At 43.9% G+C, this 14,359-nt stretch overlaps 1 protein-coding gene across 1 annotated transcript in view; it reads right to left on the minus strand.

Moving 5' to 3' along the window:
• Positions 1–14,359, minus strand: part of LOC311238006 (leucine-rich repeat-containing protein 9-like) — a gene marked incomplete at both ends in the record, with an annotated part of 129,840 nt that overhangs the window by 6,017 nt on the left and 109,464 nt on the right. Inside the window, 2 exon segments of the mRNA XM_084325974.1 lie at positions 252–431; positions 12,752–13,354. Of these exon segments, the coding sequence (XP_084182100.1) occupies positions 252–431; positions 12,752–13,354 (783 nt within the window).

The raw sequence follows: 14,359 nt of genomic DNA on the forward strand, positions 1-14,359 counted from the left end.
GTACAGAGTTGATTTATAAAAAATTTAAAATGATATCCTGCTTTCGTGTAAACATGTGCCAAACCTTGTCATACCATTGCCATTGTGTGAATGAATGAATGAATGAATGAATGAATGAATGAATGAATGAATGAATGAATGAATGAATGAATGAATGAATGAATGAATGAATGAAAACTTTATTTAACAGATTGCAGAATGGGTACAATACAGTACGGCTCAATACACACAATTGTTAAGGGGATGCAGACCAGAGAAAGGAAAGCAGCAATGGCGCTGATGTCCCAGGCTCCCTCGCGGTCGAAGCCCGATTCCTCCAAGGCCAGGAAGTGGTCTTCCGTGATGGTGTCACTGCGACACACGGCCATGGCGTAGTCCAGCATGGCCGGCTCCCGAGGAGACAGCTCTGCGTTATCATAGTTCACTATGACCTGGGCAGAGGGGACAGGGAGAAGAGTTGGAGTAAGACCAGGTGAAGACAAGCAAAGACCTTCTTCTTAGGATTCACATCCATAGGAAAGGACAGCAACACACAATGGACAACACTTCACATGAACGCACAGAGTGGATGGGGTGAGGGTGTAGTGAATGGAATGAGATCGAGCCCGTGAGTGAGTGCTGAGGGTGCTTCCCATCAAATACTGTAAGTAGACAAACCATTATGTGAAAGGGCACTGGGGGTATCTGTACTTTAATCTCAATCTAAATTATTGACCTGAAGATGATATGCCGCCATATACCTGGTCAGCAAGAGTGGGCTTCTTGGAGTAGATGCGGTGCAGTGCACTGTGGGATACCATGCAGTAGAGGCACTTGTAGTAGATACTGGTGGCCACAACTATCAGCTCCCGGTCTGCCTTAGTCAATCTCCCCGGAAAATAAAACACAACTGATTTCAAACCTTTACCCCGGGTAGATTTGCTGAGCGTGTATGCCCTCTTTCATTAATGCCATGGTTAATAAACACTCCCAGTTAACACACATCCACACCTGGGAGCGACCTGGTGCAACACCATGGTTAATAAACACTCAGTGAACAACACACGTCTTTTTTCAATCGTTTGAAAGGAGCATGGATGCATTTTTTCAGCAATGCCCTGCTTGACACTCACACAGTTCCATTCACACCTGGGAGGTGTCCAGTACAACCACAGTCTGACACTGTCGGCCATTGAGCAACTCCACTGGAGCAGTTGGGGAGTTAAGTGACTTGCTCAAGGGCACTTCAGCAATTGGTACAGATATGTAAAAAGGATTATATGCAGGTATGTACATGTAACGGATGGTACCGCGAAGCCCAGTCACGAAGAACTTCCGACGTTGAGAAGTGGCTGAGGCACGGTAGCGGTACCAGGAAGTAAAACTCACTCCCCTGAGGCATCCAGACTGAGTGCTTAGGGGGGAATTCCCTTCTTGGCACAGAGGTCTGTGATGTCGCCCGCGGTGCGGACTCCCGGGGTTCGACTCCCACTCATGGCATGTTCAGTGTAGAACCGGTTACATACAGACAGATATGTATATATATATATATATATATATATATATATATATATATATATATATATATATATATATATATATATATATATATATATATATATATATATATATATATATACAGCATTATTATACATGCTATCATGGAGAGTTGCATGGGTTATATGCAGGTGTACAAGTAGGTATATAGGATTATATGCAGGTATATTCAGACAGATATGGATATATAGTTACATATCATATATATATATGCAGCAAATATAAATGTATAAATACCGTATATACAGCACTATTGTAAATGCTACAGAGTGGTATGGGTAGAGTATAGTATGAGGTTATGATTATTATGATTACGGTGTAGGGCAGTTGTAGACAGTGAAAGCAGTAGGTAGGTATAAAGAATTCAAAGTTTGCACAGTATGGGTAACAGAGCCTAGGGTATAGGTAATGGAGTTCAGAGTTCAGAGCTTATATTGTATGGGGGGGGGGGGGTCATGGTACAGAGTTCAGCGAGATGACAGCTGAGGGAAAGAAGTTGTTCCTGAAGCACAAGGGCTGTCAGTCCATGACTGGGATAAGATGTGTCCTTGCTGTGTGCCTTCCTCAGACACTGTTTGTGATTAATAGACTCAATTTCATATTCCCATGAATAGACTCAACAGTGCGCCACTGTGTAACCAGGCACAGTTGACCAAACATAAATGCACACATATCCATGCATGCATGTACAAGCAAGGTCAACACACTATGACATGTATCTCCCATTACCATATAGTAACTCGTACTTTTGTAATCTTTTTGGAATTTCTCCACAACACACATGTACAAGTGGCAGTAATGCAGAAAATCCAGCAAAGGAAGAAGCAGTGTAGAAAACAGGTGGAGTTTTTGCCTAGCAATGGGAATGCTTTGGCTGTACTGTGTAGATAGAAGTACACACTATAGTGTTGATGTCTTTGTTTACAAGGCTTCAGGTATGGTTGCTCTGCTACAAACACAGTCGAGCAGCTGTGTGCACATCCAACCTGTTTCAGGATAAAACTAAATGTGACTGAAGGAAAAATTGCAATGAACTGACCGACACAATTGACAACTATAAGCAATGCAATGCTCAGAGAGAGAGAGAGAGAGAGAGAGAGAGAGAGAGAGAGAGAGAGAGAGAGAGAGAGAGAGAGAGTAAATGGAAACATTTGTATTTAATAACTCACGCATATTGTAAGGGTGGAAGGACGGAACAACTTAAAGATGCTGCTGCTCGCCATGTTGCTTTACAAGAGAGTTCAACTCAACTACAACGACACCCCTGTGGTGTTGGTATTGAGAGCGCCTCAGTCGTTTGGGTCGCAACTACAGTCCAGCAGCGGGGGCGGACAGATCTGTCAGCCAATGGCCAATAGGCACTGTGAAGCCCCGCCCAACAAAACAAGGTACAAGCCACGCCGCCCCGCCCACGCACAGTCAAACCTAGTCCAAGCCACGAAGACCCGCCTCAAACCTAGTCCAAGCCACGAAGCCCCGCCCAGACGTTGGGCTTGCGGCTCTGCAGATATACCCTACTCAGTGAACCACCGCTGCTTCCTGGTCGAGAAGTCCAGCCTGTCAATCAACATGACGTAACAAGCCAAGCTCCTCCCACAATAACTCCCCCCAGTCAGTGATCACATGATGCACATTGCTCATAGGGTCCAGCTGCAGACCCGGAGAAGCCTATAACGTGCCTATAGTCTTTATATTCTTCTTCTTCTTCTTGTGAATTTCCGGCAGTCTAGACACCTTTCGGCGTATTGCCATGCCTAACTGTTCAATCTTCTTCTTCTTCTTCTTCTTCTTCTTCCTTGGACTTAATGTCGGGTCGCAACCACAGAAAGGCGCATACCGCCACCTCCTGTACAACCCAGCGACTGGGCCAGATAAAGCAAGAACCCGGCAAATAAAAGAAAACAATAACAATACAATTTTAATTAAATTAAAAATAAACATAAACCCAGGATAAACAAAACAATACCCAGCCCTAACCTCACCACCCTATCCAACCTAATAAATTTAAACCTAAAACCTAACCACAACAAAGAAATTAACTCACTCCTACCCCCCAACAATTCTGTGGCCTTACACCTTAAGATGTAGGCCTGTGTCCACAAGAAATTCCATGACAGCTTTCACCACTGCCCTTTGCTGTTCCTCAGGTCCTAATATACTCCTCAGTGATTGATTGATTGATTGATTGATTGATTGATTGATTGATTGATTGATTGATTGATTGACATTTTTATTAACAGATTGCAGAATGGGTACACTACAGTATTAAATTAAAAACGTTTAAAAATAATTTTAAAATATCAACTAAAACAGTTACAGGTAGTCACACAATGGTCTGAAATCATACATTTAAACATTCCAAGGGAAGGGAGAACCTCCAATTTTAGCGTGAGTTGAAGGACATTCCATGAGTTAGAGGCATCAAAGGATAACGTTATCAAATAACGTTGGGTCGGCCGATCCGCGACGCAGCGCGGTACATGGTGTGCTACTGGAGCACCAATACACACAATTGTTAAGGGGATGCAGACCAGTGAAAGACTTTCGTCTTGTTTACATCAGGGTCCCCCATTTTCAATTCATCAGGATATGCAAGGCAGCTCTGCATCCAGTACTGCAGTGAACAGCACCCTCCTCGCTGATGCCTATTTGGCACATTCCATAAACACATGTTGCACAGTTTCCTCTGCCCCACATTCACACAGTCCATTCTCATGCTTCCCAATGCGGGCCAGTCCCCCTGCTAGTCCAGTGTCCAAACCTCAGCCTTGTCATCATCACCTGCTCTCTTCTGCTGTTCCCCAGGGTGACGTTCCCTCCCCTAACACTATTCTGCAAGCTGTAATAAAACCTTCCTCTCTTTTCTCCCTCCCATTCCTTCTGCCACCTCCTGGTAATCTCTGCCTTTATTTTACTGCGGTATTCTGACCCCCAAGGCTAAGGCCCAGTCCACACGATCACAGGTATTAATGACACCGGGTTTTTAAAATTCAAGAAAATAAAACTCTGTCCACACGACTGGTTTAAACTCTGCACAGAGTGACGTCATATACATGTAGTACAATGCCAAAGCAGTAGGTGGCTGGAACACAAACATCCCTCCTTGCTCACAGCCAAACAATTCTACAGTTTGCAGCTAGAACAACGTGCAATAAACAGAAAAGGGTACATTCACTGTGTGTTCTGCCTCATTTGTTGATTAAACAACCAACATCGACACAATCTACCACCAAGAGCGGAGTTTAGTCTCACAAAAATATCTCCGGTGTTGTTAGCTTACATGCTAACGTAATAATGTAGTAACGTTAGGGCTAGTAGAATGAATGGATGTAAATGTTATTTAACACAGTGCATATGGGTACAATACAATACGGCTCAATACAAACAATTGTTAAGGGAATGCAGACTGTTATAGTTGGGACTGGGTTCCTTATAACAATAACTTGACAACACACATGAGTTTAGTTGGTAGCCGCAGCTACAGGTTTACTCTGAGCATCAGGTCAGGAATGCGACAACAGACATCATCAGTCGATCACAACACTCTTCAACACAGACGATACGTTTTGAACAAAAGTTTGTTACAATCATTTTCATATAACGCTACTTGGGACAGCTCTGCTGTAAACACTAGTGCAGCTGGCTCTGTTCTAATCTCTCTACCCCACGCTCGGTTGCTAACTTGCTATTGTTTGCGACAGTCTGCCGTAAACATGAGAAATAATTGCGACAGCTCTGCTGTAAACACTGGAAATAACCTCGGTTGCTATGCCCACAGTGTTTAGGAACAGGGAACCCGAGAAAAGTGACCATTAAAAAAAAGCATTTGACAAAAAAATCTTCACATGTACAGAGTTGTAGTATTATTATGTACAGTGATACAGGTATAAAGACACTATGGTAGTAGTCATACTGGCCAGCAGCGTAACTAGTAAGAGTAGGTAAGGGATATGTACAGATATAGTATCTACAGATATGCAAGAGGATTATATGCAGGTATGTATACCTGCATAATAATCCTCTTACATATCTGTAGATACTAAGCATTATTGTACATGCCATCATACACTTGCCATCCTTATTACTGTTGTGTCATTCAAAAATACTTAAATTTTTTAGGTAATTCACACCACGACCATGTTACTATCACATCAGCTCTGGAAACTAGAGTGATTAATTCAAAGCTAATCAATCCGGCCCGTTTATCAACTAGCTTCTGTTAGCCAGCATTAGCCTTCATTAGCTGAGCAAGTAAACTAACAGTACTAACAGCGGTCCAATGTTCACCAAAACACACACCCACACACTTTATAATTTGTTCCTCAATGTTATATAGACAGGTAATGTTTTGTAGACTAACGTTATGTTTAGAATGGAATGAATACATCAAGGCAAAGATCGTTAGCTCAAAGCTAATCCGGCTCGTTTTTATCAACTAGCTTCTGTTAGCCAGCATTTAGCCTTCATTAGCTGAGCAAGTAAACTAACAGTAAACGTTTTTACATGAAATACAGCCCAAAAACCCTGCTGACAAACGTTTGCTTATTAAATACATTCTATAATATAATAATACAAACGTTTCATTACCTCTCTGTGACGACAAAGTTGTTTAAATAACAGGAGAAAAGTTGCTGAAAACAATGTATTTGGATGGGACAGGAAGAACCATTCGCAACCCGGAAGTCCTACCGGAAGTGCCTACTTCACGTTGTGCAAGTGGAGAATACAGAACCTGTGGCCGCTCGCTGTCTTTTCTTCATCACCGGTGGTCCTACCTAACCACGATCGACCCCACCCCCCTGGAATCCTAACAGGGTGCTGGTACCAAATGTAGCGAGGTGCTCCGACCCCGATATCCGAGTCCCACTGGCCTATCAATAGTCTCAGCGTCTCATCCCCGCCCGCAATCAGTAACACCTGAGTTCAATAATGACAGCCGCTTGAGTCCCTGCTCCTGACGTCATTACCCGGCCCTATTCACATCACAGTATTACAATCCAACTCCTTCTTATCGTCTTCATATTTTATTATTTCAATATAATGAAAGTAATTGTGGTTTTAGCTTCTCCTCCTAAAACCACGCTGAGTGAGGATGAAGGGGGCAAAGAGACAAAGCACGCAAAGTGACCAGGAGTAAAAGGGCTACAGTATCAGCACAAAGAAAGATAATAATCTGGAGCAAAGGAGATTAAAGTTATTGTTGTTGCTACTGTTGTTGTCCTTGGGATTGTAGGGATAACGGTGGAGAGGAGGGTTATGCTCCTTTGTCATCTCGAAAAAAGCAATCTCCGGCAAAGACATGATAAACAACAACAAATAAAGTCCTGAGTAGACACAACGACATATATTACACCCTGTAATCCCCCCATCATACCACTCGTGTATACTCTCTCCGCATTTGTTTTCATGTTTGGAGTAGGATATCCCTTTGAACTGAGACTCAAGAGGGTCAAGAAAGGAGCGATCCACGCAAAATGTAATGCTGTGGAAGAGCAAAAAGGTCTACATTGCTAAAAATTGCTATTACCTGAGCAATGTCTATATTATCCATCTATTGTATTGGATTTGAAAGCTAGCCAGTCATAATTTGGGACAGAACAGGTGTTTTGCGGTAATTACTGTGTTATCTTAAACCTATTTCTGTTTTGTATGATTGCAATAATAATGTGAGGAGTCATGCACAAGCTGATAAACTAATAGCACTTCACCTTTTGATGCTGCCACAAGGCTCGGCCGGCATCCCTGAATAGAATGTCGACACAAAATGAGAGTATTTTTCCCCTTTTCATTCTAATTATCACTCTCATTCACTACTTTTTTTTCTCTCCCTTTCCTCTATTTTATTCCAGGGAGACGAGACAGGAAACAAATTACAGGAAAATGACAAATGACAACAATAACTCAATGAGTTTCTTTTTGAAGAGGGAATATAGCAAGATTGCTTTTGAAGAGTATTTACTTGTGGAGGCTGCAAATAATATGTACCCTTTGAAAAAAAAATCATTTGTATTTTGATGAATGTTATGGATATCGGTAAAGAGTTTTATCAAGGAAAACACAACTGTTTTTGCCTCCAACCTCCGCAAGAAACGTCAATCCAAATTGGTAGAGCTGGAAAGCCTTCACTCATCGTTGTTCTCCTCTTTACAACGCAACTACTCGTGTCAATTAGAGTCTCAAATTAAAGTGTTAAAAAAAAAGATTAACTCCATTTTAAGACAACAATCTGAATTTCAAATACGCAGTACAAGACAACATTATTACTTTCATGGCTCTAAACCGAGTCACCTACTAGCTATGAAGATACGATCCAATGAACAATTTACTGATATCCCTGCTATTAAGGACCAACAGGGACTTGTTATTTCAGACCCCAAAAAAATCAACAAGACTTTCAGTACGTTTTACTCCAACCTGTACAAGTCAGAAGTGGTTTTCGATCATAATAAACTGGATACATTTCTTGATCAAATTAACTTACCTAAACTTTCAGAGGAAGACGCTAAACAGTTAGACGTACCTATTACACTAGAGGAACTTAGGGAGGCTATATCCGAATTGCAAAGTGGTAAGGCCCCTGGTTGGGATGGTATTCCACCAGAACTGTACCTCTCATGTTGGGATGTAATTGGAACCCTATTACTTGATATGATTTTATTCTCAATCAAAGAGGGGAACTTCTCCAGGGACGTTAATATGGCACTCATATCTGTCCTCCTTAAAAAAGACAAAGACCCCACCGAATGCGGTAGTTATAGACCCTTAAGCCTCCTCAGAACCGATCTCAAGCTGTACGCTAAGGTACTAGCCATCCGACTTCAAAAACATATGACATCTTTAGTTCATCCTGATCAGACAGGCTTCATAAGAGGCCGCCTGATCACGGATAATATTAGACGGTTACTGCATGTGATAGATTCCAGCAAGGATGCAGCGCCTCCTACAGCTGTATTATCCTTGGATGCGATGAAGGCCTTTGACAGGTTGGAATGGTCTTATTTATGGGCAGTACTTGGAAGGATGGGGTTAGGAGATGGATTCATTAATATGATCAAAGTACTATACGCAGATCCATCTGCTATGATTATAACAGGTAAATTCATCTCCCCACACTTCCCTGTGTCGCGCTCATCCAGACAGGGTTGTCCTCTTAGTCCCGGACTATTTGCTCTATCCCTAGAGCCTTTGGCACAGTATATAAGACAATCCCAGTCCATAGAGCCGATCTTAATTAAGGGCACACAGCATCATATTAGTTTATATGCGGACAATGTAATATTATTCATGCAAAACCCTACCACCTCACTACCTCATCTTCTCAAAGTAATAGATGATTTTGGCAATCTATCGGGATTTAAGATAAACTGGCCAAAATCGGCCTTCCTTCCACTTAATGTGACTGCGAAGGCTACCTCCCTTCCAGTAAATATACCAATGGTAGAACACTTTAGATGTCTTGGAGTTGAAATATTCCCCACTATATGCCAAACGGTGAAGTATAATTATTCCGGATTCCTAGATAGGATCACAAATGACTTCGGCAGGTGGTCAAAACTAAAAAACTCAGTACAGGCCCGAGCTTCAATAGTTAAGATGGATGTTTTACCCAGAATTAACTTCTTCAGCTCGATGTTGCCGTTACCTCCCCCGGTTGGTTACTGGCAAAAATTACACTCCACCGCATATACATTTATTTGGAACAACAAACCTCCATGAATAAAAAAATCCACTGCACAGAGAAATAAAGCCGACGGGGGTTTAGCGTTTCCAGACTTCAACTACTATTTTAAAGCGTTCTCTTTAAGACCACTGATCACCTGGTTTGATTATCAAGCATCTGTATCCTGGAGACCATTAGAGGAGAGCATAGTGGCACCACATAGACTGCAGGATATAGTATACACCAACTTATCAATTAAGCAATGCAACTTGAAAATTGGCCCTCTTATTACACATGTGATCCGGACATGGCGTGACACACAGAAGAAATGTACTAATCAACATAAATGGCATAGTCATTCTCCCATATTTAATAACAATTTACTCCTAATTGCAAAACAATCAGATTTCCCAAATGGGAAAAGAAGGGCATACATACATTGGGGGATATCTTCGACGACCGGGGTCTCTGCAACTATCAGGATATATATATAACAAGTTTAACCTCACCAGCTCTACTCATATTTTCTATCTACAATTAAGAGCAGCTTTGAGGGCTCACGGAGTCCCTTTAAAGATGCCACTTGAGCACCACAGATATCACAAATTATTTTATTAAAAGGAGACATCGAGAGGCTTCGTCTCTGACTTTTATCGTCACTTACTCACGTCCTCATATGATGTCCTTCCCCTAGACTTAGTTTGGAGGAAGGATATACCAAACTTGGAAACAGAATTTGATTGGGGGGAAGTCTGGGCAAACATTCGGCTGTCGTCACGCAACCCGGATCATCAACAGATTAATCTTAATTTTATTCATAGGACTTACTTAACTCCTAGACGTTTGCACCTAATGCGGCTTAAACAAGACCCTCTATGCTCCTTGTGTTTAAACGGTGATATTGGTACATTTATGCATATGTATTGGGAATGCCCTCCTGTTAAGATATTCTGAGAAGAAGTAACCACTCAATTATCAGAATCTTTATTTCTGACCATACCTGTACTGCCTTCTGTATTGTTGTTGAATGATGTTTCTCAGTTGTCAACTTCTGTACATGTAAAGAGACTAATTTTGTCCGGTCTTACGGCTGCCAAAAAGCTGATAGCATCACGCAGTAAACACCTCTAAAAGTTAACACAAGCTGCTAGATGTGTAATTGAAGCGTGGTCTGCTGTTGTTTATTTGATTTATTATAAATATGTAATTGACCATATTCACATGGCGGCCATGGAAACAGGGTGGAAAGGAACCCAACCTGAGAATGACATAAGAGCAAAATGGCCGCTGTGTGAATATGGTCAATGTAGAAGATACAGCATATCATCTTTGTTTGGTGATTGGCCTCAACAAACATCCATCAACCTCCCGCATTCCTCTCATTTCACCCCCCAACACCCCAAGCCCTGCAACCTACACTGGAACCTGAGTAGATAGCATAGAAAACATGGTCCATTCAGCAATTATTCACAGAGTCCTGGACTAATGGTGCTCCGAATGCACAGACACAGCAAAATGTAGGGAGTCTGTGGACCAGCAGTAATGGCCCCATACAGAGCATGTGTTTGTGTGCACGTGCATATACGTGTGTGTGTGTGTGTGTGTGTGTGTGTGTGTGTGTGTGTGTGTGTGTGTGTGTGTGTGTGTGTGTGTGTGTGTGTGTGTGTGTGTGTGTGTGTGTGTGTGTGTGTGTGTGTGTGTGTGTGTGTGTGTGTGTGTGAGTGAATGCATGCACGCGTGATAGAGCATCATCTCCAACTGATATACAACAAGCACATACATGTGTAATGATGAGCCTAGACTATGGTTGTGGAGACTCACTTTTCCTCCCACCCTCTCTCTCTCTCCCCATCTCTCCCAAGCTAGGCTCCATATCAGGGAGATGAAAACATAACCTGTCCATAACCATTCCATCCCATTAAACCAGCTATGAACCATGTGCTCTAGTCACAGGGAGAGAGAGAGAGAGAGAGAGAGAGAGAGAGAGAGAGAGAGAGAGAGCGAGAGAGAGAGAGAGAGAGACTTTGACTTTTGATGTTCTTTATTAAAACATGTCAACTAGCGGTTAGGTGGTCGAGCGGAGATTGCGTTCGTCACCAGCCCCGGAGCTGTGAGCTTGGTTCGCCTGTTCGAATCCAGCTCACAGCTCCGGGGTTGTCACCAGCTTGGCTGGCCGTCTGCACTGATACAATTGGCTGTATCAGAGGGTGGGAGAAGCTGGCGGGGTGGGTCCGGGTCGTTGTAAACAGTGACTCCTACAGTTCGGTCGGGGCGCCTGCTAAGCGCGGATTGGACGTGAGGGGGATAGTGTGGTCCTCCCACACGCTACGCCCTCTCAATGAGAATCCGCGCTGCCAGGTGAAAAGAAGCGGTGATTGGCTGGACGTGTGTCGGAGGAAGCACGTGGTAGCCTCCACTCTCCCAAAATGATCTGACTGTGGGGGGTAAAGCGCAGCGACCAGGAAGGGACTGGGAATTGGCATACGACTAACATTGGGATGGGAGAAAATCGGAGGAAAAAATGGAGGGGGAAAAAGACCAAAAAAAAAAAAAAAAAAAAAACATGTCAACTAAAAACAGTCAGTAGAGACACAACAAACTCATGGCATCCTCATAAAAACAACACACACACCCACACACTCACCCGCACACACACACACACACACACACACACCCACACACTCACCCGCACACACACACACACACACACACCCACACGCACACGCACACACATACACACGCACACACACCCACACACGCACACGCACACACACACACCCCAAAAACTCCTTCAGCACATAAAACCCACTTGACCTTCAAATGCATATGTTCAGCCCCTCCTCCCCCACAGTACACATTGCATTCCCCAATCCCCAAGCATTCACGAACGCATCAACATTATGTCTCAATGAGAAATACATGAACTCTAATCTAAGGCGTGCAGAAATCATACCCCTCAACATAGGCACCGATTCCGTAGGACCAACGCCCTTGATCCTATTCCTACGGGTCAGCCAAATGGCTAACTTAGCCTGCCCGTAAACAAAGTTCAGTAAAACGCTCACAACCTTGTTACTTAATGAATATGTTTGGCCAAGGATGAAACTCTCCACACAGAACATCACCCCCAGCTTCACACACAACCCTTTTAGGAACCCCAACACCCTATTAATCCTTTGACACTCTAGGAAAACATGGGTTACAGTCTCAGATACTCCGCAAAAGGGGCACCCATCACCCACCCCTGGATCCACCCGAGCCAGGAACCGATTCGTTGCCAACACCCCATGCGCTATCCTCCACTGTAGGTCCCCTGACCTCTTAGGCAGTGGCTGTTTGTAAAAAAAAACTCCACCTAAAGCTAGCAGTGCTGCCATCACCCAGCACCCCCTGCCACTGATGCTGCCTGACGTCCTGCAGGGACCTGATGTTTCTGACCTTCATGCATGCTAAGTACAGAGCCTTGCCACATGCCAGGCTAAACTGCCCCAAGCTGGGGGTGGAAAAAGACAGTAACCCTCCCCCCTCCTGCCAGACCCCATTCTCTGCCGATACCTGCAATGCAGGGAACTCCAGCGCCTGCCCTCCCTGTGGCATCACTGTGCGGTCTCTGACATAGTCCGGCAGAACCCCCAGCACTTCTCTGATAAACCCTTCCAGCAGTCTCAGAGATGTTATTCCAGTCTGTAGCGAAAGCTCCTGCGGGGTCTTCCACTCTCCTCTCTCTGGCGACAGTAAATTTGAAAGTTTTCTGATGCCCCCTCTCATGAGCCGCTGTCTCAGGGTAACAGAACGCACCGCCTCTAGGGGGAACAAAGTGTTATAGAAAAGAGGCTCCTCCCATACCCACGGTCCTTGTGCCTCATCCTCCACCCGAGTCTTTCTCAGCAGCCGCCAAGCCCTCAGCACCGACAGGTAGAAAACCGAGACCCCCACAGTGTTCAACTCCTCCAGTTCCATCAGGAACAACTGCAGGTCCAGCCCTAAACCACCAGCCTTCCGCAGCAGCGCACATGCTGGCCCCCTCCAGCATATTCCTGTACTGTATTGCAGCTTCTGTGCTGCCTGGAGCCTGAAAGCGTTCATCATGTCCTTGATGTTCATGTCGTCTACAGGATCCAGCAGGGGCAGACCGTCTGGGAAGCGCCTCTGCACCTCCTGGTGGAGGGGAGGGGGGAGAGAGAGAGGAGAGAGAGAGAGAGAGAGAGAGAGAGAGAGAGAGAGAGAGAGAGAGAGAGAGAGAGAGAGAGAGAGAGAGAGAGAGAGAGAGAGAGAGAGAGAGAGAGAGAGAGAGAGAGAGAGAGAGAGAGAGAGAGAGAGAGAGAGAGAGAGAGAGAGAGAGAGAGAGAGAGAGAGAGAGAGAGAGAGAGATGGCAGCCAAGTGCATCTGGGCTCACTCAAGACTGATGAATTATTCACCATCTTAATGCTAATGTCATTTTAATGCAAAAAGTACTGACAGATATGCAAGGACGAAACATAGTGTATGAAGTATACGCAACCTGATTCTATATACATAAATATAAATCCATGCAAACAGTTCAGACTTATTACATATCCACACTGGACATACTGTGTGTACACAAATGTAGCATGTTGTAATTATCCTTCGCAATATCTGAAGCATTAGAGCACTCTGATTAAGCACCTGCTTAATTCACAAATTAAGTGAAGTTAAGTACATGCATTAGAGGAGCCCGTTAATAGGGGAGAGAGCCTTTCAGTCTCACTGTCTGCGTTGTGAACAGTTCTGCAGCTCCGTGCATTTAAGAAAAGCTGGAAGCACAGAGCAGGACCAGGTATCCGTTGAATACTGGCCTTGAATTGGTGCATTACTCGCTGAAAAAAGGAGAGTTGAATTCATAAGAGAACTGATTGGCAGAGGCGTTGGTGGCAGAGCCGGTGGAGCACTAGGGACACCTAGTGGTCAGACGTAACATCGCTAATGTATATCACAGACCTTTTCACAGTGTGTTTTGAAAGGAACAAAAAGGAAAACTATGTCCCTACTCAAAGCTTTACAGATTTGAGCTGAGAGACGTAAACTAGTTCTCAAACTGGTGGTGTACCTGAGAGGTCCTTGAAGGGCCCCCAAGCAAGAAGAGAAATAGTTTTATTTCATTATTTAATTTACTTGTTGGTAGAAATGGTGTTATACTTTAA

This window comes from Notolepis coatsorum (assembly GCF_963971535.1).
Source record: "Notolepis coatsorum genome assembly, chromosome: 12".
Lineage (NCBI taxonomy): Eukaryota > Metazoa > Chordata > Actinopteri > Aulopiformes > Paralepididae > Notolepis > Notolepis coatsorum.